Here is a 27426-nt window from a genome sequence, read left to right as displayed (position 1 = left end):
TTATTGCATGCAATTGCGTATACGTATATTATCAATATTCACACTACTAATATATTTACTTATTTTTTTCCCTCTCAAAATGGTAGAAGGGTTAGACAGACCTTATCAGTATTCAAATTTAGTACTTTTAGCCTTTATTTATTTTTTATTATTTTTAGAGAAAATGTTTTATTTGTTATTTTTTGGGATTAGAAGGAGGGACAAAGCCCGGAGAGAACAAAAAGATAGACTAGGACGTTCCACGCTTGGCCCTCGCCCCGACTCTATCTTCCCAAAGTAAATCGTCGATGTAAGGCGGCAACGTATCCAGGACCTGAGTCCCTATCTCGTGGTTCAAAGCACCCTACTATGTGTTTTGATACTCATTACCATATTTGTTTGCTTACTTTTGTTATCCTATTATTGAAATTAAATATTGTAGTAATCACAAAACTCATTACCCTTTAACTTCTTTACTTTTGGAAAATAAAATAAAAAATAAGGCAGAAAAATAAAATAAAATAAAAAACTAAAAAGGTCATTGTCCATGTATTAAATATAAAACTTTAATACATAGATGTGTGTGATTCCAACTCTTCTTTTTAGTGTATCCAGAGGTTTTACCGTTGGGACAAGTGGCATTTAAGGTTGCTCTATATCTAAAACAAAGAATTGAACTATTAACCTTTTGTTAAGGATGAATGACTTTTCCACTTAACCAAAGTTGATTCCAATTCATATTTACTATCAAATAAAGTGACTCATTTTACCAAATTGCACACATTCAATTATATGAGGATTGGAGAACAAATTGTGTAATTAATAATTATGAAAGACTAAAATAACTAAATCGAAATAATTAAGGTACCAAAATTACAATTTTTTTTCCTTAAAAAATTAGAAACAACAAAGTCAACCAAGAAAACTTTTGTGACTAGTGCAAACGCAGCCTGACAAAAAAATCCAACGTCCCCGACAGCTATTTAGCATTAAAAAAAATGGAAGAAAAAAAAAAAGAAAAAGAAAATTACCCACACTCTCTTTCTCTCTCATCCACGCAGTCTCTCTCTCTAGAGAACATTTCAGCTCACCATTTCCCACTGAAACTGAAACATTTCGTAGTCTAAGAAAAGAAGACATTGTAATATAGGACCATATCATCCATCCAGTAAATCCACTGATTCTGATACCATCATAGATTCTTGAAATTCATAGTACGGCACATCATTATTGGCGCACATAATTTAACAACAATGTTATCCAGAATAAACACTGCTGTTTCATGGATTGTTGCGCTTAGCTGCTTCATCTTCTTCACATTCTCTGAATCTAAAACCGCTCCAGAAGAAGGTAAGTCTCCCTTTTCTTGATATGTATTTTCTTTTTTTCTTTTTGACCCCCCCTTAGAAAAGTTGTGTTTTTTTTAATTTCCTTCTCCCTGCAATTTTCCCTATGAAATTTTATCTGTCACTGCTAGAAATCTGCATTTTTCCGACCACCAAAAAGTGGTCGGAAAAGGGAGATTTCAGGTCGGAAATGCAGTTTCCGATCAACTTACCGACCACTTTATGGATTCGGAAAAAAAGCCCTAACTATTACCGACAACTACTCAAGGTGGTCGGAAATACCGGCTTCTTGTTGAGGACGTCGGGACTACTAGTTGTCGGATAGAGAGAGCATATTCTCTACCACTAGTGGTCGGTAATTGGTCGGAATTACCGACCACTAGAAATTAACAATTCTACAAATATCAAATGAATTATGGACCTATTACAATTATACAAATTTCAGCACCACAATATTAAATTCTACAATACAATTAACAATTTAAGAAAATCAAACATTAAACAATCATTTAAATCAAGATGTAGCAATTGTTTCACCATCAAAAATACATTTGTCAAAATATTAGCTAAACATGCATGCTAATAAGGTTTTGTAGCAATTGTTTCAGCATAAGGCAGCCAGTGGCGGATAAAGGAACGAGCACACAACATTCTTGCAAGTCCTGAACTTTTATAGCAAAGGAAGAGCAGAAAGATTCAAAAAGAAAAACTTAGAAAGTAGCTAGCTAGATAAGGTACCTTCTTAATCCCTCTGGCAAGGGCCGGTGGCTCATCCACTTCTCAACTTCGCGACGCCTCAGTGACATTTCCAACTGCCTAAACATGCAGAATAACATACATACATAATTCTACTAATTAATGAGAAGTTCAAAGAATCATAAAGCTAGCTAGGTGAGATCGAAACTACAAGTTTGTCTACAATATATTGCATGGCATTCAAAGTAACACTTGATTCACCCTCTGCAGGATCAGTAGGAAAAAGAAAAATAAGGAGGACAGAGCTGAAGGAAGGCCGCCTATACATTGAAGATATGATTTTAAAATACATTTTCCAATTATACTGCAGGCATATAAGTTCCAAGAGAGAATTTTAATGATTATGAAGTGCTTCATAAACTTTTTTGCCCTGGGTTATCCAAGTAGCTTATGTAAACCTCAGCAAATTAAAGTCATGGAACCAAAATCTAAAAATTATCTAAATTAGTTTCATACCTGTAAGCCAAAAAGATACCAACATGACCCCACCACAAGGCTAGACAGCATAAATGTTAGAAGATTTGTCACAAAGGAAGCAGTGACAGCATCATATTATACTAATAATAATAACAACAGCAATACATGTTCGACAAGTGCCTTTGATCTGAACTGTGTGAGGAGAATAGTCACCTGAAGTAGCATGTGTATTAAGTATATGAAATTAGTCAAGCTCCTCAAAATCACAATTGTGGTTGTCAAGGGCCAGTTCAGTACAATGCATTTGTTATCCTATAACAAAAGTAGAAAGACAAACAAAACATCATAAAACACATGTGTGCCCGCAGTTAAGAATAGGGGAAAAAAACATAATGGATACTAAGTGCCAAATCTTGATTGTTCAAAGAGGGAAATTCAAAACATACAAATCAGTGAAACACACAAAAGAAAGGCAGGTATGCTAAACAAATTGAAAAACATGTGTGCACGTAAGAACATTACAAATTTTTAATTGGTCAAAAAAGCCAATTAATTAGGAACTCTCGAAATTGTTCAAAGAATGCTAAATACAATTGTACAAATAAGTTCTTGGCTTTCTGTTGGACCATAAATTCATCAGTGTTGAGCTCGATTTTATCTACCTATGGTACACATATATTTACTCTAGCATCACCATGTTGTAGAAATTAAAAACACAGATAAAAATTGGTACGGTGCTTTTATTACGGATTTTGATTAGTGTCTTATGGTAATTGACTTCTAAGTCATAACTAAACAGAGTGCTTTAATGTTGGGAGTTCACTAGATTCATCTGTCATGTGAAATATATTGCAATCAGTACTTACACGAGCCAATATTTATGTAATGTTTTATGTCACTATCTTCCTTTTAGGAAAGGTTGCATCACCAACATTTTGCATATCACAAAGTAATCTATTATAAATAGTATTAGTTTATTACATGGTGGGCAAAGAAAGAAATTTTTATCATTCTAAATCATATTTAGAAAACTCTGCTAAAAATTAGATACATGCTAAATATCATTTTTTTCACCTCATAAAAGCAAATTTCTAGACAGATTCTAAATGCAATACGCATATATGTAATTCAGTTGAAGTGCAAGAGTTATCTAAGACAACCACAGTTAAATGAATACCTGATTCACAGTCAGCAAAAAGAAGAACAAGGGATCAATAAAAATTGCAAATGAACATGAGAAGACAAAGAATTTGTTCCACCGCTGCACCACTTTAGCATGTGGATTCATGACACCTGGAAGGCATGACCACAAGAAAAAAAAAATCTTCTGAAGCAACAGAATTGAATGAAAGATTTAGACAACATATATAAATAAGGCATGAAGTTAGAATAAAGGAAAACTTCTACATTAGATATGCAAATAGATATGCCAAAAGAGCATAGCTCTTCCAAATACATTAGAAGTTTTATGCTATTTTCTCAATGAATCCTATAACCAGTTTGGACCTCAAGTTGAGGAGGTTTTTGCAGTGGCTAAAGCAAGTTCAGTCAGTTCATTAGAGCTCATTGAATACCTAAAACTTGTGTCCACAATATATATTAAATTTAATTTAATCCTAAAATCTGAAACTAAAAAGTTGATTGAGCTTGCTATTACCATCATATTATAATATCAAATATACCTTTTCCATGCCTAAAGATGCAAGTGATGTTGTGGTTTTTAGTATCCCAAACTCAAATCGTGCCATCCTCTGATCCAGACACCAACAGGGATCCATCCATACTGAAAGCTAAGCATGTAATGCCCTTACTGTTTCAATGACAAGGTCAAATCTTTAAAGTAAAATCACGAAAAGACAGCATAGGAAAGTCAAGTATCCATTCAGATAAGACTTTCCAAGAATTTAATGAAGAAAATGAAATACAGAGTTTACCATTCATAAATTTATAGAAAGCAAAGGCTTGGATGTTTGAATACCTATGTTCAGTCAAAGAACCAATGACATACTTCAGTTTCAGACCTTGATCCATAGTTCAATTTAACAATGGATAGTGTCATGTGCCCCACATGCCATGTGCCCTTCATAGTCGGCACAAATAACTTCGATAGTGTCACTAATGCAGTTCTTATATATATATATATATATATATATATATATATATATATATATATATATATAAAATACAGTGTTATTCTACTTAATAACATTTTCTTAAATTATCATCTAAATAGACAAATCAACATTTTATTCTACTTAATAACATATTGTTAAGTTATTTGTGGTTTCAATGTCATGTGTCTGTTTGTTGACATTTCCAACCCGATTTTGCTTTCGAACAGATTTTATTAATTAGTGAACTCTATACCTCAACAAATTACAAGTGAACTCTATCACCCAGCTTGAGTGCAGAATAATCCCTAATAATTCTTATCTAACATTGATAAGGCACAAAAAACATATACTTTACATATACTTAAGTACTTAATACAACAACAAGCCAAAAAAAAAAATATAAGTATGCACCTATAAATAGCTTACCAATAATAATGAGTCTGCCGTTGGTTCCCAACCAAGTTGATGTCCAGCCTCCACACCAAGTTCAAGAACATAAAAGGTTCTTGCACACAAAGCAAAATGATGGCAATAAAATGCTTGTACATAAAGAATTCATACTTTATAGAGGTGGTGATATTGTTCAGCTTGCTTCCTACTTTTTTGAACCAAAACTCTAGAATCAGGTCACATGTCACTGCAAACAAGAAACGAATATTATTCAAGACGAACTTCTTAAGCATGATTCATGAAACCAGAAGTAGATTAATTTATAATCAGTTAATTTTATCACTTATCTCATACGGTGAACATTGGGTAGAAACACAACTAACTAGGAATACAAGCAGAAGAACTAGGAAGACTAAAGATGGACATATACACCAATCAACAGAAGTTAATAAATGATATAAGTGCATATAAACATCAGCTATAGTACCTGTATACAACTCCAATATTTGGAGTGAAAATCTGAAACTTTTGCACCTGTGGTTAATAAACTGAAGTATCATTATCAAACCATTGATATTCAAAATACAACCAAATATAGTATAAAAAAATACGATGATGAAAGAAAGACAATACAAGTTAGATGGCACATAAGTGTAAAGGTACATAGATACCTACACATATTCTTATATAACCTAGGACTACTTTGAAGGTTCAAGATAATATCACCAAAAATCTAGTTTGGACTATGGTATCCCATAACAATAAATAAATAAATAAGAAGAAGAATTATATGGCATTAGATTCATTGCGGGAAGAAACTGCAAAATTGCAAAAACCTAGGAAAAATAAACTAAACGAGTATTGGCATACTAGTGGAGGTGGCAGCAGAGCAACAAGCATTGTAGAATAAATCATCTCTACGCACACGCATACACTAAAGAAATGAATCTGTAGACTAACCTCGCAAGGCTCCTCCACCAAATTAGAAAAGCTTACCTTTCATTGGTATACAATAGACAAACAACCCTAATAAGTTAGGAATAAGTATGTAAAATTAACATAGAACCCTAATAGACAAATAACCCTAATAGAAAGGCTCCTCTACTTGGTGGCGTTGAGCAGTCTAGGTTAAAGACAGAGAAGCGATAAGTCGATAACATTTGAGGGGATGAGTGAGAGGGATAAGTGGCGAAAAAGAAATGGGGTTGAGACTTGAGAGTTTAGAAAGAAAATAATAATTAATATTTAATAATTTAATAATAAGGATTTCCGACCACCTACCGTGGTCGGACACTAAAATCAATTTTAAACATTCAAAGAGCAAAAAAAAAAAGTCTCGAATTATTTCTAACATCCTAGTAAAGCTGATCGGCATTTCCGACCACCATGGTAAATGTGGTCAGAAATTCCGATTATTTTTCGTCCAACTTAATTCTTGACGAATAATTAAAAAAAAATCACTTTTTCCGACCATTTCTCTTGGTGGTCGGAAAAGTGGTCAGAAAATTGAAAATTTCCAGCAGTGTGTAACCCCAACAAGGAATTTGGTGTTAGGATCGAAACAGGTTCACAACATCAAATTTACAATAACAACTTGAACTAGAAGTATTGAGAATAAATTTTAGTGTAAGATTTAAAAATAAGTCACATACAGAGCAAAGAAATTTGAAGAAGAATTTTTCTGTATTAGCAAAAGGATAATACAATAGGAATTACAAATATAACTCTCTATTTTTTCTCTACAGAAATTTGCTATACTTTCTGTATATTTCGAATGTGATGTGATGATCTGATGAATGAAGGATGTTGCCTTATTTAAAGCAACCCATGTGTCTAGAATTTTCCAAGCTAGACCCATGTGCCTAGAATGCTATTTCTTTCCCTGCAAGAAAAAGAACTTTACACAAACTTAAGTCCATGCTTTTCCCTTAGGCAACCTCCTCCCAAGTCCCTTAGGAAATCTCCACCCAATTCCTTTCGGAAATCTCCTCCCAAAATCATTCTAGGCAAAACTTCTGCCCATCCACATTCTGACTTTAATATTTACATTTGGGAGTGTTATGAAATGGGGGGAAAAGTTGAGTTCTTGAATATGCAGTTTAAAAAGTTTGATCCTTTTTGTTCTATTTCACTTTAATCTAAAATACTAGGGACAGAAGTCAGTTCCAAGAAGATTTATTATAACTATTTTGCTATTTAAAGTAACTTTAGATCATTTTGTCTTCTTTTCTTATTTCTCTTCCCAATAATTATCTTTGACAGTGATATAAGATTTCTATCCTATATGTATGTTTGTTTCATTGTTTGGATGCCAAGCAGACTGCTATGGTGATCAGTTTTTATGTCCTGACTTCTGAAAATTACATGATATTTGCTGCCTCTTTGGCTTACAATGGTGAGGAACCTTACAAGGGTGAGGGCATGAGAGTTACCTAATTTGGAATTTGAAAGTACAATCACTTTGCTGAGAAGTATTGTGAATTTCTTTAACCTTTATCCTCAATACCATTTTTAAAAAAATCTTGAATCTCTGTGTAATTCTTAAAATTTTGTCATCAACAATTGTATGGCATGTGCCAAGTGTCAAAGATAGATCATGGTGATCAAGGTTACAAGTTCGATTCCCAATGGGAGCCGTCTATTGGCCTTCTTGGTTTGATCCGACAATCTAGGCTGGTTTACCTCTTTGTGGTCCTTTGCCGGTTAAGGTCAGAAGCCGGGGTTTAACCATTGCACCCTTGGATAGTGGCTGCGGGTTTCCTAGTCACTCAAAAAAAAAAAGGAAAAAAAAAGAGAGATCATGGTGATTATTAAACCTTAGTGTTTCAGTCATGAAACAACTGTCTGTTATATGATGTTTTATTTCAATGATGATGTCTCTCAGTGGATGCACTGCAACTTATCGCCACTACAATGGGGGCAAAAGACTGGAAGTTCGATCCTGATCCTTGTGAAAGTAAGGAAGTGGGGGTAGTACCACAGCCACCGGTTACGTACACTGAGAATATTATTGAATGCAACTGCAACGTTGGGAATGATTCATTGTGCCATATTCGGAGAATGTAAGTTTACATCCCTTATATATGTTTGTATTCTGAATGTGATATAGTTATGCCTGAGGTCAATGTGCAACATACTAATCACAAGGCTTGTTACTTTGCTCTATTGTTAAAGTTGCAAGAGTAGTGTAGTAAGCTCGGGTACTTTAATTCCTCTAGTGTGACCTCTTTGGCATACCTGAAACGACAATGAGTCTATAACTGTAACAGCCAAAGAAAGATATAGGGTGTTTGGTAAATGGCTGTTAGCTGATTGAGTTAGTGGGTTTGATTAGTTGATAGCGTTAACTGATTGTAGAAAAGTTTTTGGTAAATCAGCTATTAGCTGTTAGTTGACTTTCTCAAAAAGCTGATCGAAAAAGCTACTTTGAGCAGCTTTTTGAATTTTAACATTTTGGAGCAATAAGTTGTTACAAAAAGCTAATTAATCAAACACTCATATTGATTGTTTAACCAAGTCAAATAGGTAATAGTGGTCAAATAAGCCAAAATTGGCTGATAGGCTAACTATTTTACCAAACAGGGCGATAAGCAAGAAAATATCATTCCCAACTTCCAATATTAACTATGATGAATGATTTTCACCTATACAATGTGATAAAGGGTTTCAGTCTTCCCGGAGTTCTCCCACGGGAGCTGGTAAAACTTCCATAAATACAAGAAGTGTAAGAGCCTTTTCATATGCACATTTTACAGTTGTTTTTTGAATTGATGCGAATCTACAACTAACAATTTGAATTTCCCCGATTTTCAGAGATTTTGCATTAAATTACCTCAGTGGTACAATACCATTAGAATGGGGCACAGCACCGTTAACATCCATGTGAGCTTCATCTTCTTTAGACGAATAAGTTTTTATTGATGCATTCGAGCAACATAGTAATTTCAGAGTTTTTGATCCAGCTCTGTTCTTGTAAACCGGTTGTCAGGGGAATTACCAAAGGTTTTAGGGCGTTTAACCAACCTCACATACCTGTAAGTATTGGATTTTCATAATTCATATTCAAATATCACTTTTTCCTTACACAATTTCGTTAATTCTCTGATTGAAATTCCAGGAATCTTGAAGGGAACCAATTTTCGGGAACTATTCCTTCTGAACTTGGAAAACTGATAAACTTGCAATCTCTGTGAGATTCTTTTCTTTTTCCTTTGGGTTTGCGCTTTCTATCTGTGTACTGAAGGGTTAATAACTACCTTAATGATTCAGGATATTGTCCTCCAATCTTTTGGTGGGAAACTTGCCAGATACATTTTCGGGACTTGTGAAGTTAACGGATTTGTAAGCACATGTCTCTGTCTGTATATTGTGGTTTAAATTTCGGTTTCGCTGGTTGTATTTGACTGTGTCGTTTATGTTAAAGCAGTGAGAAGCATACCTCTGTATAGCTTTCTCTCATTCTGTGTGTCTCTAGGGTTAGTCAACCACTCCTTAAATACAAGCAGATTCTAAACTGATATGGTATGCCAATATTTAGTTTCCTAAAATATGGGATACTCAATCACACAGAATATTCTATAACACTCCCTCTCAAGTTGGAGCAAAGATATTGATCATGCGCAACTTGTTACACAAATAACTGACTCGGGTTCCAGTAAGGGCCTTTGTGAATAAGTCCACGAGTTGTTCTCCTGTCTTCACAAATCCTGTGGAGATTAACCCTTGTTGTATCTTCTCACGTACAAAGTGACAGTCAATTTCTATGTGCTTAGTTCGTTCATGGAACACCGGGTTTGATACAATATGAAGAGCAGCTTGGTTATTACACCATAGCTTTGCAGGAATTGGAGCTTTGAAACCAGACTCATACAAAAGGTTGTGTATCCACATCACTTCACTTGTTGATTGTGTCATCGCTCTATATTCAGACTCTGCACTCGAACGAGATACTACATTCTGCTTCTTACTCTTCCAGTACACCAGATTACCTCCAAAGAAAACACAATATCCAGTTGTTGATCTACGATCCTCTTTAGAACCTGCCCAATCTGCATCAGTAAAACACTCAATCCGAGTGTGACCATGATTCTTATACAAGATTCCGTGTCCCGGGGCTCCCATAAAGTAACTCAAGATATGGTCCACAGCTGCCCAGTGATCAATAGTTGGAGATGACATGTACTGACTCAAAACGCTAACTGGGTATGCAATATCTGGACGGGTTACAGTCAAGTAGTTTAGCTTCCCAACCAATCTCCTATACCTCTCAGGATCTTCAAACAATTCCCCCTCCTTTGTCAATTGCAAGTTTGGTATCATGGGAGTGTTGCATGGTTTAGTCCCTAGTTTTCCCGTTTCAGAGAGTAAGTCAATAACATATTTTCGTTGAGATAGTAATATACATGTCTTGTTTCTCATAACTTCGATACCTAGGAAATACTTCAGTGGTCCCAAATCTTTTGTTTGGAATTGACTGTGAAGAAATGACTTGAGAGACAAAATCCTTTCGGTGTCGTTCCCTGTATTGACAATGTCATGTACATAAACTACCAACCAGATGATACCTATTTTGGACCACTTGTAGAACATGGAATGATCCGATTTGCCTTTCACCATCCCAAAATTCTCAACAACCTGACTAAATTTTCCAAACCATGCACGTGGACTTTGTTTTAGCCCATACAACAATCGCCGAAGACGACATACCTTCCCAGACTCCCCCTGAGCAACAAACCCAGGAGGTTGCTCCATGTACACCTCTTCATGAAGATCACCATGCAAAAACGCGTTCTTGATATCAAGCTGATGCAAAGGCCAATCATGAATAGCAGCCATTGAGATGAGTAACCTGACAGAAGTAAGCTTAGCCACAGGTGAAAAAGTGTCAGAATAATCAACTTCATAAGTTTGGGCATATCCCTTAGCCACAAGACGAGCTTTTAATTGAGCCACAGATCCATCAGAATTAACTTTGACGGTAAACACCCATTTACAACCAATAGGTCTTTTACCTGCAGGCATAGTGACCAACTCCCAAGTACCGTTGTAATCCAAAGCGTTCATCTATAACACTCCTCCTCAAGTTGGAGCAAAGATATTAAGCATGCCTCAAGTATAGCTCTCATACCATGTTAAAGCAGTGAGAACCATACCCCTGTATAGCTCTCTCTCATTCTGTGTGTCTCTAGGGTTAGTCAATCACTCCTTAAATACAAGTAGATTTTAAATTGATATGGTATGCCAATATTTAGTTTCCTAAAATATGGGATACTCAATCACACAGAATATTCTATAACAGTTTATAATGCAGTAGGATAAACGACAACAACTTGAGCGGGCCAATTCCAGATTTTATAGAGAACTGGAAACAACTCCAGAAATTGTAAGATCTATCATCCATGCCTGCACGTATTCCCGAATTCTGTCAGCAACATATGTTTGCTTAATTTTTGGCATCTAATATTTAGTCTGGGTAAATAATTAAAAGAGCTGATTGGCACTGGACTTGAGGGGCCCATTCCATCCAATATATCCGTTCTTGATAACTTAGCTGACCTGTGAGTATGGAACCATCTTAAACATTGAATTAACTTGCGTAAATTATGTTTTTTTTTTTTTCCTATAGCGATCAAATTCTCATGGTGCATCTTCTTGTACAGGAGGATAAGCGACATAAAAGGACCTTCTAAAAAATTTCTTCCACTGAATAATATGGGTAGCCTAAATATAACGTATGTTGAGTTACTATAATTTATGGGGAATTGAGTTTGTTCACAGCTGCTTACATTTATTAATACGGGTCATTCTTGGTTTCAGCGTGTTGAGGAATTGCAACATTTCTGATGAAATTCCTCCCTACATTTGGGAATTTAATTTAAATCCCTGCAAACATTGTAAGTAATTAGCATGCCGTTTAAAAGTGAAGTTTCTGTTTCTTGCTTTACTTTGTTTATTATCGTCTTTTGGACTTGTCCCTTTCAAAAGACTTGTTTGGCTAAAGATTTGTGTGCACACTGGGCAACCAGAAGTTTCAAGAAACAAGAAGGAATCTTTATATAAATTTCTGGTCAGGGATATTTCTAGGCATCATATTTATCGTGACAAGTTGTCTTGTCCAACTGCACACGAGATACTAATTGAATGCTAATTCTGTGGATAGGTTTTTAACCGGCAACAAGCTCAGTGGAGATGTCCCTGCGTCAGTCTTGCAGCCTGGAATTAATCTGTATGTTCACTACCTACCATGAACCTATTCGAAAACTATGTTGTTGGTGTGTTAGAAGACAAGTGCCTCGGTGTCCAATTTCTATTACATACGCTCGGTTACCATTAAGTCATATTTTAGCAAAATTCGAGGATTGCTTCACTATATTTTTGCACAAATTTTTATTTTCTACAGTTTCATCTCTCGACATACCATTAATACATGTTGACTTCCTAAAAATATTTTTCTACACGCCTCTATGACATCTGATGTTGTTTTGTTACTTTTTCAGTGATCTTTCCTACAATAATTTTACACAATAGTTATGCTGTGCAACCGAATGTACCATGCGCATGGTGCATACGGTTCAAAACGACGTCGTTTTGACAAAAACGCGCATCCCACTTTTAAATATATTAAATATAATATATTTAATATAATATTAAATATAATATATTTAATATAATATATATTAAATATAATATAATATATATCTATAATATATATTAAATATAATATATCAATATATTATATTTATATATTGAGAGAGAAGAGAGAGGAATGAATAATGTTATTTGAAGGGATGATTAACAAATGAATAAAAACCACATATTTATACTAAATGAAAGCTAATAATTAGGAAGCTAATGCTCCATGTACTAATGCTATAATCTAGGCCACTCTTCACATACAATGCATGACCCACACCCATTACCAACAAATTAACTAATTATTAATTACTTGCTTGGTTTAATAATTATAATAATAATATTATTATAACATTGCCTCCTTTAAACCAAATTGGATATACTGGTCATCCCAATTTCCTTCTTCAATTTGAGAAATGTCTCTGTCTTCAACAGCTTCGTAAAGATATCTGCAACTTGACATTCACTTGAACAATACTCAATGTTGATTTGTTTTTCAACAACCAACTCTCTGATTTTGTGATATTTGATATCAATGTGTTTGCTGCGACCAGACTGGATTTTTGGACAACGATATTGCTGATTTGTTGTCACAAAAAATAGTTGTAGGTGCTTCTTGGTTGTGTTGTAGAAATTCCAAAATTCTCCTCAGCCAAACTGCTTGAGTAGCACAGTTTGCTGCTGCAATATATTCTGCTTCTGCGGTTGAAAGTGCTACAATCTGTTGCTTCTTTGAAGACCAAGAAAATATGGCCGAACCAAGATAGAAGGCATACCCTGACGTGCTTCTTCTAGTCTCAACATCTCCAGCCCAATCACTGTCTGTGTACCCAACAAGTTCCACAGCTTCATTAGTAGAGTAAAAAAGTCCATCATTACTCGTACCTTTCACATATCTCAGAATTCGCTTTGCTGCAGCCCAATGTGATTCTTTTGGCTCCTCCATGAATCTGCTAAGTATCCCAACTCCAAAAGAAATATCTGGCCTTGTTGCCCCCAGATATCTCAGACTTCCAATTAAACTTTTATAAGCTGTAACATTCACATTCTTACCACACTCATCTTTTGACACCTTTAACTTTTCAGCTAACGGAGTCGAAACTGGTTTGGAGTTTTCCATTTTGAACTTTTTCAAAATATCAGCAGCATATTTCTTCTGTGAAATAAAGATTCCACCATCCATCTGAACAACCTCAAGGCCAATAAAGTAAGCCATAAGGCCCATATCGGTCATTTCAAACCTCTTAATGAGTGCCTCCCTGAATTCTGAGATTAGCTTCAAGTTGTTTCCAGTAAAAACCAGATCATCAACATACAGACAGATTAAAACAATATCACCAGAATCCGTGCATTTGACATACAAAATGTGTTCATGAGGACATCTCATAAAACCACTTTCAACAAAATATGAGTCAACGCAACCATACCACGACCTAGGCGCTTGCTTTAAGCCATACAAGGCTTTTCTCAACCTGTACACTTTATTTTCCTCCCCTTTCTTCAGAAATCCTGCAGGTTGCTCAACATATATTTCTTCATCAAGAAAACCATTCAGAAAAGCAGACTTGACATCCATTTGATGCAATTTCCAATCATTTTGAGCAACAAGAGAAATAACCATTCGAACTGTATCAAGTATACTTACAGGAGCAAAAACCTCAAAATAATCAATACCTGGTTTCTGCTTGTAACCCTTTGCTACCAACCGTGTCTTAAAACGATCAATTTCTCCATTTGACTTGTACTTTGTTCTGTAAACCCACTTTACTCCAATTGGCTTCTTTCCAGGAGGTAAATCTGTTAACTCCCAGGTACCATTCTTTTCAATGGCACGTATCTCCTCATCCATCGCCTTAAGCCAATGAGTTTCTGTAGCATCCTCCTCAAAAGTTAAAGGATCACAATCTGCAAAGAGAGCAAATTGAACAATCTCTTCATCAGACAGGTCATTATCATGACCCAAAACATAATCTTGCAAGCGAGCTGGTAAGTGGCGCTCGCGCTGAGATCGTCGAACTGACGACTCTGGCTGCTGTGTAGGAGACTGGACATTATCTGGAATCGGTTGCTCTTCAACAATATTTTCAACAACAGGAATAACAACTGAACTTTCATTTTTAGCTAACCAATCCCAGGCACCATATTCATCAAAAGTGACATCACGACTTATAACAACCTTTTTAGTTTCAGGATTGTAGAGTTTATAAGCCTTTGAAGCGTCACCATAACCAATGAATATGCACTTCTTACCTTTATCATCCAACTTCTTTCTCAATGGATCTGGCACATGTGCATATGCCAAACATCCAAAAACCTTGAGATATTTGATAGAGGGTTTTCTCCCACTCCAAGCTTCTTCGGGCGTCTTATCACGGACACTTTTAGTTGGACACCTATTCAAGACATAGACAGCACAAGCAACAACTTCTGCCCAAAAAGGTTTAGGCAGATTCTTGGATTTCAACATGCACCTCACCATATCCATGATAGATCTATTCTTCCTCTCAGCCACTCCATTTTGTTGTGGAGTGTATCTAGCCGTCATTTGGTGTTGAATACCCTTCTCTTTCAGAAAATTATCACAAGCAATATATTCTGTACCTCTATCAGTTCTCAAGATTTTAACTTCATAACCACTTTGCTTTTCAACAAAAGCCTTAAATTGTTTGAAAACATCACATGCTTCAGACTTTTGCTTCAGAAAGTAAACCCATGTTTTTCTACTGAAATCATCAATGAAAGTAATAAAGTACTTACAACCTCCATGTGAGGGAACCTCCAACGAACACAGGTTGGAGTGAACAATCTCCAACTGCTTTGTGGCTCTTCTTGACTTGCCCACGGGAAAGGGATCTCTATGCTTCTTCCCAATCACACAAATCTCACAGATACGATTAGGGACATTCACAACAGGTAAATCAGAAACAAGTTCCTTTCTCGCAAGATAGTTTAATCCAGAGAAATGGAAATGCCCAAACCGCATATGCCATAACCAATTATCATCACAAACTTCAGAATTAAAGCAAGCAAGAAGAGTATGCTTAATTTTCAAAGGAAATAGTCGATTTTGGGACATATTTACCTTTGCAATCAAAACTCCTTTAGCATCTGCAATGGTACAACACCCCTGAGCAATATCTATCTTATATCCTTTTTCTGACAACTGACCCATACTCAACAAATTTTGATGTAGTTCAGGAACATAGAACACATCGGATATAAAATTGTGAGTACCATCCTTCAACTGAATAGAGATTTTACCTTTTTCCAAAATTGGCACTTTTGACTTATTGCCAAATGTCACTTCAGACCGGACTGATTCATCTAGTTCAGAAAACAATTCTTTCTTCCCACACATATGGTTACTACACCCAGTATCCAAGAACCATATGTTTTTATCTGCAGAAAAACTATCGCTGGCTAAAAGTAAAGTTTCAGAACTCTCACCAGACTTTTCAGCAGTGTTTTCAGCAATGTTTGCTTGATTTCCACGATTGTTGTCCTCATTATACCAACAATCTGCAATCTTGTGCCCATACTTGCCACAATTGTAGCAATGAAATGGAAATTTACCTTGTTTGGTATTACCTCCACCTCTTCCTTGGTTGGAGTTACCACGTCCTCCTCCTTGATTGAAGTTACCACGACCTCTTCCACTAGAACCTCCTCTTCCTCTTCCACGACCTCTACCAGATCCTCCACCTCTTTGATTAGTGCCAGTCACATTAAGGGTGACTTGACTCTTCAAAGCTTCTTCTGCTAGTGGTTCTGATTTTGACGCAATCCTGTCAACACGACTTTCTACCATACCTTTCAGCTCTGCAATTGTTAAGAGCTCAGTTTTGTGTGACTCTGTGATCGAAGCCACCACATGGTCATACTTCATCGGCATAGTTCGAAGAACTTTCTCAACCACTGCACCATCTTCAATTGTATCTCCGTATAACCTCATCTTATTCACCATATCAATAAGACGAGTGAAATACGCATCTACTGTTTCTGTAGAGGTCATCTCACAATTATCGTACAACCTTCTCAACGACTGCAACTTAGACTTCTGCGCCCGATCAACTCCTTTGTGTGACACCTTTAAGATGTCCCAAACTTGTTTTGCTGTTTGAGCACGAGCTAATTGCCCAAAAATGGAATAATGAACACCTTGGTGAATCTGACCCAAGGCCAATTTATCTCGCCGTATAGCGCCTGCTTCAGCTCCTTCGGGTAGACCGGGATCAACAAAGCTCCAAAGATTTTGAGCTTGCAAATGTGTGGACATCATAATTTTCCAATAATTGTAATCGAGTTTCCCGTCCAATTTGGGACCCGACCATACAATATTGAAATTTGTAGCCATATTTCACTACGGGAAATATCTCGGGGTTGAAAGGTTGACTGGCTCTGATACCAAATGTTAGATATATTAAATATAATATAATATATCTATAATATATATTAAATATATATTAAATATAATATATCAATATATTATATTTATATATTGAGAGAGAAGAGAGAGGAATGAATAATGTTATTTGAAGGGATGATTAACAAATGAATAAAAACCACATATTTATACTAAATGAAAGCTAATAATTAGGAAGCTAATGCTCCATGTACTAATGTTATAATCTAGGCCACTCTTCACATACAATGCATGACCCACACCCATTACCAACAAATTAACTAATTATTAATTACTTGCTTGGTTTAATAATTATAATAATAATATTATTATAACAGTTATGCTGTGCAACCGAATGTACCATGCGCATGGTGCATACGGTTCAAAACGACGTCGTTTTGACAAAAACGCGCGTCCCACTTTTTTAAAAAAAAAAATTCAGGTTCGATTCTCAGCAATAACATTATTGTGGATATATAGTTATGAAATTGTGGATGTATAGTTATAAATTTGTGGATATATAGTTATGAAATTGTGGTTATATAGTTCATTCATTGTGGATATTTAGTTCAATCATATATTGTGGATATTTAGTTCATTCATTGTGGATTTTTACTTCATTCATTCCTTCATTGTGGATTTTTACTTCATTCATTCATTCATTGTGGATTTTTACTTCATTCATTCACTGTGGATATATAGTTATGAAATTGTGGATATATAGCTATGAAATTGTGGTTATATAGTTATGAAATTGTGGTTATATAGTTCATTCATTGTGGATATTTAGTTCAATCATATATTGTGGATATTTAGTTCATTCATTGTGGATTTTTACTTCATTCATTCATTCATTGTGGATTTTTACTTCATTCATTCATTCATTGTGGATTTTTACTTCATTCATTCACTGTGGATATATAGTTATGAAATTGTGGATATATAGTTATGAAATTGTGGTTATATAGTTATGAATTTCTGGATATATAAAAATGCTATTGCCGGGAATCGAACCTGATTTCTTCTTTAAGTGAGACGCGCGTTTTTTTTTTATAACCAAAACGGCGCCGTTTTGCAACCGTATGCACCTTGCATGGTGCATTCAGTTGCACAGCATAATTTGCGAATTTTACATGACAAGGCCCCGATCAACCTGCTTGCGAAATAGGGTCAGAATGTTTTTTTTTTTTTTTTAAAGTTTATTTTGTATATGCATCGATGGAACATGTGTCGTGACAGATTCTTTTTTTTTTTTTTTTTTTTTTTTTTACATATTTTTCTTACTTAGGAATCTATATGTGAACTTGTACAAGAGCTCTTCAAATGAAAGTTCCATGTAAGAAACTTCCTTTTATTAGTATTCGAAGCTTTAGATAGTTACTTTTAGTGCAAATATGCGTTTCTGTATGAAGGAAATTTTCTAGGTTTAAGTAGTTGGTTTCCTTTTTAAAGCACAACTGTGGCAATTTATCGTGCTTTGCTTGCTACAGACGGAGAGTTCTTCCATGCACAAATCAGTTCAACTGTCCTAGATGTAAGTCTGTTACGCTTTTTTGGATGGTAAAGATTTAGTTCTGCCTAACGTATGTTATATAGGCATAGGCATATACTAGTGCTATAGAAGGAAGACGACTTCCTTGATACAAATAGCATTACTGTTTTGATTGGATTCTTAGCCCTAACATCTTATGTCAAGTAAAACTAGTTAGGTCAAGTGGTCGCTCATAGCAAAGAAGCAACTTTATTTTCTTATACTACTAACCACATAGCCCTTCAGGCCTCCGCCCAACCTCGATCCGTAACCTGGCTCTGATACCACTTGTTAGGATCAAACGCTTACCACCAATGTAGAAAAAATCGCTAAGCGCCTGGGGTCCGCCCGCCTAGCGCCTACTGCCTAGGTGCGATTTTTGCAACACTGCTTACCACTACGCCAAAAGCTATATCTCGTAGGGAAGACGCAATTTTATTTCCTTATATTGCCAATAATATTTTCGAGAGGCTGGATGCTGGACTTGCCCCTTCAAGCCTCTGCCCGACAATCCCCTAGCCACCTGGTGCTAGACTTGGCCCTTCACCGGCCCCCGCCCAACAAGTAGTTTCTCATGGAATGATGAAAACAATCTTATATGCATATGTTATTCAAACAAACGCATTTTTTGTATCACAGATGGTTGTTCCTTGCATGTAAATTCTGGTGGAAGTGATGTGTCTATCAGTGAGGGAAACCGGGAAGTTAATTATGTAGGGGATGCAGAAGTTGAAGGTGGTTCTGCAAAATACTACAATAGCAGCAATGGTAATTGGGGATTCAGTAGCACGGGGGATTTCTTGGATGATTCTATTGACCAAAACACACGTTTCATCGAGACAATTTCATCATCAGGTCTCTCTGAATTGTATAGGAACGCTCGCGTTTCTCCTCTTTCACTTACTTATTTCAGTTATTGCTTGGAGAACGGGGATTACAATGTGAGTCTGCACTTTGCGGAGATCATTTTTACAAATAACAATACATATTTCAGCTTCGGAAGGCGTTTCTTTGACATATATATCCAGGCGAGGTGATTGCTCATTTATCTCAACTTTACTACTTACATAACCCTTTTTTCCCAGGAGAAATTAGTTTGGAAAGACTTCAACATTGAAGACGAGGCTCGTGGAGTTCAAAAGCCTGTTGTCAAATATTTTAATGCTACCGTAACTGATAATACCTTGGAGATTCGAATTTATTGTGCTGGCAAAGGGACTACTCGTATTCCTGCAAGAGGACATTATGGTTTTCTCATTTCAGCTATTTCAGTTGATCCACGTAAGAGTCATTATAAATTTGATAATTTCGACCCTCTTTTGCCTTTATCTTCTCATATCTAGTTAAATTGCCCAACTTAATGTGTCTAAAGCTATTGTAAAGTGACAAGAACAACAATGCGTTTCCTCATTTATTATTTGCGTTAATAAATCCCGAGCCTTTGTGATCCTTCTGAGTTATCTCTCTTTTTCTACAGTTTTCAAAACTTGTAAAGATGACCAGGGGGATAAGAAGAACATAGTCGTTCCTATTATTGTTGGACTATTGGTTGGGTTCGCTGTCGTGATCATCGTTGGCCTGCTCTGGTGGAAGAGATATTTGTTTTGCAGGAAAGGAATAACCACATGTAGTTACTTAATTAGAATCGTAGTGATCATATAGAGCTTGAAGTTACCATTGTTTAGTGTTACTTATTTTTCGTTTTCTTTTAATACTCCCTCTGTCCCGAAATCAATGTCTTACTTTGTTTTGGCACGCATTTTAAGGTAAGTAAAGAAAGCTAACTCCCTTTCCATTTATGCCCTTGTTCTCCTGGTAGTTTGAATATTTGGTAAAGTATATTTCTTCTTCTTTCTTTTATGTCATTTGAGAACTGTACTACTCTGTATATTTCTTCATCTCACTTGAAAATAATTCAATCATCTTTCTTCAATTTTTTTTTTTTGTGCGAGACCCATTCATAAAAAAAAAAAAAAAAAAAAAAAACAAAGTATAAGAAATGTAGATCCATGTATCCAACGCCAAAACTCTCTGATCCATGTATTTGAACATTCATCAAATGTAGATCCATGTATCCAACGCCAAGTTCATCTCTGCTTTCGTGCTGCACGTAGTCTCTATTTCTGCTAGCCGGAGCTACACGGCGGTGACGGCGGCGCAGGGGTCTGTTTCCGGCGGAGCTAGGAGGAGCAACACCATGCTTAAGAAAGGAGGAGATGAATCGAGGAAGAGCGTACCCACCTCATGAATTTCGGTTCTCGTAATCGGAATCCACTAATATGATGTTTAGCTATACAATATGTTCTTCATTTCTCTATGTTTGAGAAGTGAAAATGAAGTTCGTGAAGTGGAAATGAAGAAATCGAAGAAGACAAATGTAAACATGTTTTTCACTTTTTTTCTAATTAGGCACGACTTTTGAGGAATTTGTGTGGATGAGAGTTGTTGGCCTGATGAGGGTTATTAGCCTGATAGAGTAGTTGTAGTTTAAGTTAAAAGGGTAAAATAGGAAAAAAAAAATATAATGATGTTCATTTTTGGAAATTGGACAATATTTTGGGACGGATAAAAAAGGAAAGTAAGACAGATAAAATGGGACGGAGGGAGTAGTTTCGTTTGACTAAATACGAAAACGAAGTTGATAGATTAGTTCTGAATTCTCCATGGACAGGTCTGGAAGGGGTGGAGTTGCAAATGGTTTTGTACACGTTAAAACAAATTAAAGCTGCTACAAACAACTTTGATAATGCAAACAAGCTCGGAGAAGGCGAGTTTGGTCCCGTAAACAAGGTATTGATTTGAGAAGATGGCTTATAAGTGTAAAGTTTGGGGCTTCATCCTCTAACAAATGGTCTTTTTAAGGGTCGGTTAGCTGATGGTACCTTGATTGCGGTGAAGCAACTATCCTCCAAATCGACGCAGGGAAACCGCGAGTTTTTGAACGAGATTGGCATGATTTCTTGCTTGCTACACCCGAATCTCGTTAAGCTTTACGGGTGCTGTATTGAAGGAGATCAGTTGCTGGTTGTGTATGAATACATGGAGAATAATAGCCTTTCTAGTGTGAGCATATAGCCATCTATGTGCAATCCAACTATCAGCTTAGGCTTTTAGTTGAGATGGAGCACATGCTTCAATTTGGTATCAGAGCCAGACCAAAGGTCACGGTTTCGAATCTCAACGCCACGCCACTCGTAAGCGACTACGGTTTACCGGTCCACGTGTTGCTTGGAACCCACCGCACACGTGAGGGGGCGTGTGAGCATATAGCCATCGATGTGCAATCCAACTATCAGCTTAGGCTTTTAGTTGAGATGGAGCACATGCTTCAATTTCTAGTGCATTGTTCGGTAAGTCTGTTACGTTGTAACGTCAAACACTCCCTTGGTAACGAGAAAGGATGTCTAAATATTTTTCAATACTTTCGGCGGTTTGTAATGCTTAGGCTCGGAGAAGAGTCAATTGATACTGGATTGGCCAACGAGATTCAAGATTTGCTTAGGGATTGTGAAAGGTCTAGCCTTTCTGCACGAGGAATCTGGCCTTAAGATTGTTCACAGAGACATTAAAGCTACCAACGTGCTGCTTGACCGGGACCTCAACCCGAAAATTTCAGATTTTGGACTGGCTAGGCTTACTGAAGGCGAGAAGACCCATATTAGCACGAGAGTCGCTGGGACAATGTAAGTTCGTTTTGCACTCATATCTAGAGATGACCACGGTTCCGGTTCGAACCGTAGGTTCGAACTGGAACCGTCACTGTTTAAACCGGAACCGAACCGGAACCGTCCGTACGGTTCCGGTTCCGGTTCTTAACCGGAACCTATAAGGTTCCGGTTAAGGTTTGTAAAATCTTGGAACCGGAACCGGCGGTTCCGGTTCCAAACCGTAAAAAAATAAATATTATAGTGTTTTTTTTTTAATTTTTTTTAAATAATTCCGGTTAGAACCGGCGACCGGAACCGCCGGTTTTGAACCGGAACCGGAACCGGAACCGGAACCGTGGTCACCCCTACTCATATCCAACTGCAAAGTACTTCCATCGTCGTTTCTCGTTTTGATTATATTACAAATTGTTAAAGCTTTGCTAGACAATCATTGTTTTTTATGATTCAGAGGTTATATGGCACCCGAATATGCGTTATGGGGTTACTTGACCTACAATGCAGATGTTTACAGCTTCGGAGTTGTACTGCTAGAAGTCATTAGTGGCAAGAACAATAACAACTACATGCCGAGCCACAATTGCATTTGTCTTTTAGATTGGGTACTCTCTTTTGGTCCCACGACCATGGGATCATCTCCACATTTGGTCCTTGACTATTAATTTTTTCACATATGGTCCCGCAACTTTAAAATCCTTGCCACATCTGGTTCCTCCGACCTAATTTCATGTTACTAGTGACAAGATTTTAGTCAAGTGACTTATCTTGAATGGCAAAATTGTCATTTACAGTTTCCTTCCCGAGAAGTTTTTAAAAAAGTAATGAAAAATGATAAATTTTCCCTTTAAGATAAGTCACCCGTGATTGAAAATTAGGTCGGAGAGATCAAATGTGGCTGTAGAGATTTAAAACTTGTGGTACCAAATGTCGGGAAATAGTCCCATAGTCGTGTAACCAAAAGTGGAAAGACCCTATAGTTATTAACATAGATATCTGGAAAAGGCGGGGAAATGTTAATGAATGATCTCTCATAATGTTCCAGGCTTGTCACCTGCAACTCAGCGGAAACATGGAAGAGCTCATTGATCCAAAGATGGGTGGTCTTATCAACAAAAAAGAAGCAGAAATGAAAGTGAAAGTCGGGCTATTGTGCACGAGTGTAACTCCATCTCTGAGACCTATAATGTCCGAGGTTGTGGGCATGCTCGAAGGCAAAATCGCCATCCCTGATGAGATCCCAGAGGCGAGTACGTACACCGATGACTTGAGGTTCAAGGCCATGAAAGACTTCCACTGCGAAAAGCTTAAGCAGATGTCCACTGGAAGCCAAACTCAGTACTCAACAACAGTTCAAACCGACTTAGGTTCTACGTCTACTTCTGCTACTGATTACTATGAATATGATCCTTCATCGCGATCCAAATGAGATATTTATACCGTTTTTCTGCTTCTCACTTGTACAGCACTTCGCCTGCCTCGAGGGGCACTGCCATCCCACAATTCGACCATTCCCCGGCCTTCATGGTATTCATTATCTGACTAGCTGCTATAGTGTTTTGGTCTTCTTTTTTACACTTTTCACCATAGTGATTGTCTTAGTGAGTAAATATATGTTCAGAAGTTTTGGAGTGTAGAGAGGTTTTTGTAGTGAAATCTACAGAGTAGGGACTGGAAACTTGTACAAACTTGTTGCAGAGACAAGAGTACTTGAAATCTATTTTTTCAAGAAATATAGTCTTTCCCATATAGGGACGCACTCAGGTGCGAATAAGTGTCCAGGAAGGAAATGCGAACGAATCAGCGCGCGACACGTGTCCAGATCTAATAACTTAAAAAAAAAATGCGGTGGCATTTTCATAAATAATTGAACATCGAAGTGCAAGTAAAAATCTTTTATAAGTGCACCTATTTTCACCTATAAGTGCATGTAATTTTGCCTTGTTAGCATTCACTTTCCGCAATTATTCATGCACCTGGGTGTGTTTATAACTATATGTGCAACTATTTATAACTATAGGTGCAACTACTTATAACTATAGGTGCACCTACTTTTACCTATAAGTGCATGTAATTTTTCCTTATTAACATTCATTGATCTGAGTTCAGCGGGTAGTAATACTCCTGAAAACCACTCGCAAACATTCATACACCTAGATGCAACTACTTATAACTATGTGTGCAACTACTTAGAACTATAGGTGCAACTACTTAGAACTATAAGTGCAAGTAAGTATTGATGCTCAGTGTAAATTTTTACTTGCACCTATAATACATTTTACATGCACTTGTAATACATTTTACTTGCACTTCGATGTTCAATTATTTACGAAAATGCCACCGCGTTTTTTTTTAAAATCAGTGTTTCTCAACCATTAGATCTGGACACGTGGACGAACATAATCCATTCCTATTTCGCGTCTGGGCGAGCCATTCGCACCCGAGTGCAAGTCTATATATATATATATATATATATATATATATATATATATATATATATATATATATATATATATATATATATATATCACAACTATTTCACAAAAGCAAAACATACTATCAAGTTTGGAGAGACTGAAAATAGGAAACCAATTAATGCAGATTCTGAAACTCACAAGTGCAAATCTATGCTGGTTTTGAGTTGTTGTGCTGAAATAAATGGTTTCCCAAAGGAATTAAATCAGCTTACACCATCACTTGTGAGTTTCAGAAAGCTCACTTAATTCTTTTGGGACACCATTCATTTATTTTAGCAGATCACAACAACTGAAAAGTAGCATAGATTTGTAGTGTTGTTCTTGAATTCAAGCAGTGCTGCTGGGAGAAGCAGAACGCTGGTGTCTGTCATCCCACCCCTTGAAGTGCTCCTCGATTTTGAGTGCTCAGTTGTGGAAATCTCACCATGTGGTTGAGTTTCTCTGACAGAAGAAAGTTGCTTTAAACTTTCCTTTAGATCCTTCAATGGAAGTTTCTCCTTTAAAACCTTGACAACTTGAGACATGGTTGGTTTAAGCACAATAATGCTAGTTCTAACATTGTATCTGCTTGATTCCAATCCACTTTGTTAGATATGCTTTTGTCAACTAGATTCATAAAATGCCCTTCTCTCTGCTTTTCACGTGCCGCCTGCAATGCATACCACAATATATGATATATATGATAACATTACTCACAACGACTAACGATGCAATGATATAATTAATTAAGTTTGAGTCCGATCCTCACGAGATCTGGAAGGTACTCGGTGTCAGCCCCGCTGCTAGACATTGAAATCTTTTCTTTCTTTCCACTAACAACTATAAGTACAACAACTCCAAAGTTATACACATCTGCCTTTGTTGTTAAAATGTCATATTTTACGTATTCAGGTGCCATGTATACCCTGCATATCCATCAGAATGCATGCTTTCAAGTGAGAACCTATTGCCTATTTGATTGTTTACTCATTTACAAGTTTGAGAAAGATTTGCCCAGAAAAATATGAGGGACCAATTATATTACACTGTTCCTTCTTCCCGTAACGACTTTCCCTGGTCATGGAGCCTAGAAAATCCAAAGTTAGATATCTTAGCATTGTCATGTTTGTCAAAAAAAAAAAGGTGGTTGGTTTGATATTTCCATGAACATTTTTCTGCTTGCCCTCATGAAGAAAAGCTAGACCTTCTGCTATGCCAAGGCAAATGTTGAGCCTTTTTGCCCAATCTAATCTCGACCGGTTTGAACCTGTGATCGAAGAAATTGTACTACTGTTGTTTACTGCTGCTACACTATAATAGACATGCTTGCTAAAAAACTTGAGTATCAAGGTAGAGATGGATATGATGAAAACATCACTATATGGTTACAACTTACAAGACTATTATGCGTGTGAAGAATATTGGGAGAAAAGGTTGTTTTCATTACTAATGAAGTCCATAATATATACAAGAATTTAATGGAGGTTTAGGGTTGGGGTTCAACCTTTTGGAAGAAGAATTTAATGGAGGTAATGCTATACAAAAGACTATTCAAAAGGAAAGGAAATAAAACAAATGAAAGAAAATAAAACTAGCTGTACAGAATATACTCCAAGACTCAATAATCACTGCAATATTCCTTCTGATTTATTTCCACGATTTATTTTCATATCATCATGCCTCCCTCAAGTTGGAGGGTGGAGATCCACAACGCCCAACTTGCCAAGCAAGAGATGAAACCTATCTTTCCCAAGCTCCTTGGTGAATAAATCAGCAAGTTGGACCTTGGTATGTATTTTTCGTGGAGCTATTTCATTGGAATGCATTCTCTCACGAACAAAATAGCAATCCATTTCCACATGCTTGGTCCGTTCATGATAAACAGGATTTGCTGCAATATGTAATGCTGCTTGGTTGTCACAAAATAAAGGTGTCGCATGTTTTCGTTGAGAACCAAGTTCAAACAATAACCAACGCAACCATAGTAACTCACTTACAGTAACTGCCATTGCCCTATACTCTGCTTCTGCAGATGACCGGGATACCACAGATTGTTTCTTTGTTCGCCAAGAAACTGGAGCACCTCCAAGAGAAATATAATAACCCGTGCACGAACGACGCGTGGTAAGACATCCTCCCCAATCAGCATCACAATAAGCTGTGAGAGTCAAACTACCTTCTTTAGGAAGTAATAAACCTCGTCCTGGTGCCCCTTTAAGGTAAAGCAGGACTCGGATGGCAGCGTCCATGTGCTCTTGTCGTGGCATAGCAACAAATTGACTAAGAGTATTAACAACATATGTGATATCTGGACGCGTAACTGTGAGATATAAGAGGCGTCCCACCAATCTACGATAGTGAGCTGCATCAACCAAAGAACCTGTACTATCTGCCCGTAGCCTGTGGTTTTGTTCAATGGGGAAGTTACTAGGGCGGCAACCATGTAAACCACTCTCACCAAGAATGTCCAACGTGTATTTTCGTTGGCTCAAAACCATACATTGCGTAGTTCGTGCTACTTCAATCCCAAGGAAGTACTTTTGAGGTCCCAAATCCTTAATGCCAAATCCAGAGTCCAAGAAGGATTTAATCTTGTGAATCTTGTCAGGGTCATTCCCAGCAAGAATGACATCATCCACATATATCAAGGCGACAACAAATTTTGTACCATTATTGTATAAAACAACATTTTCGTGTTTTGCCCTAAAAACAACCTTTCGGTGTTTTTGGCGCAGCGGAAA

At 36.7% G+C, this 27426-nt stretch overlaps 1 protein-coding gene, 3 long non-coding RNA genes and 1 pseudogene across 4 annotated transcripts; 1 reads left to right on the top strand and 4 right to left on the bottom strand.

The window, feature by feature from the left end:
• Positions 1 to 991: 991 nt before the first annotated feature.
• Positions 992 to 23956, top strand: LOC109173392 (annotated as a pseudogene).
• LOC109173430 lies at positions 4213 to 5094 on the bottom strand. Its single transcript, XR_002052910.1, has 3 exons — positions 5039 to 5094; positions 4477 to 4578; positions 4213 to 4308 (listed from the first exon to the last, which is right to left on the bottom strand). It is a non-coding gene; the product is annotated as an uncharacterized LOC109173430 (long non-coding RNA).
• On the bottom strand, positions 5197 to 5556 carry LOC109173431. Its single transcript, XR_002052911.1, has 2 exons — positions 5490 to 5556; positions 5197 to 5249 (listed from the first exon to the last, which is right to left on the bottom strand). It is a non-coding gene; the product is annotated as an uncharacterized LOC109173431 (long non-coding RNA).
• Positions 23957 to 25308: 1352 nt separating the features above from the next.
• LOC109173429 lies at positions 25309 to 25568 on the bottom strand. Its single transcript, XR_002052909.1, has 2 exons — positions 25455 to 25568; positions 25309 to 25355 (listed from the first exon to the last, which is right to left on the bottom strand). It is a non-coding gene; the product is annotated as an uncharacterized LOC109173429 (long non-coding RNA).
• An 802-nt stretch (positions 25569 to 26370) lies between these two features.
• LOC109173391 (uncharacterized mitochondrial protein AtMg00810-like) lies at positions 26371 to 27183 on the bottom strand. Its single transcript, XM_019322619.1, has one exon. The coding sequence runs from the start codon at positions 27181 to 27183 to the stop codon at positions 26371 to 26373; it is 813 nt and encodes a 270-aa protein (XP_019178164.1).
• Positions 27184 to 27426: the final 243 nt, after the last annotated feature.

This window comes from Ipomoea nil, unplaced genomic scaffold (genome assembly GCF_001879475.1).
Source record: "Ipomoea nil cultivar Tokyo-kokei standard unplaced genomic scaffold, Asagao_1.1 scaffold0480, whole genome shotgun sequence".
NCBI lineage: Eukaryota > Viridiplantae > Streptophyta > Magnoliopsida > Solanales > Convolvulaceae > Ipomoea > Ipomoea nil.
This window is presented reverse-complemented; position numbering and strand designations above follow the sequence as displayed.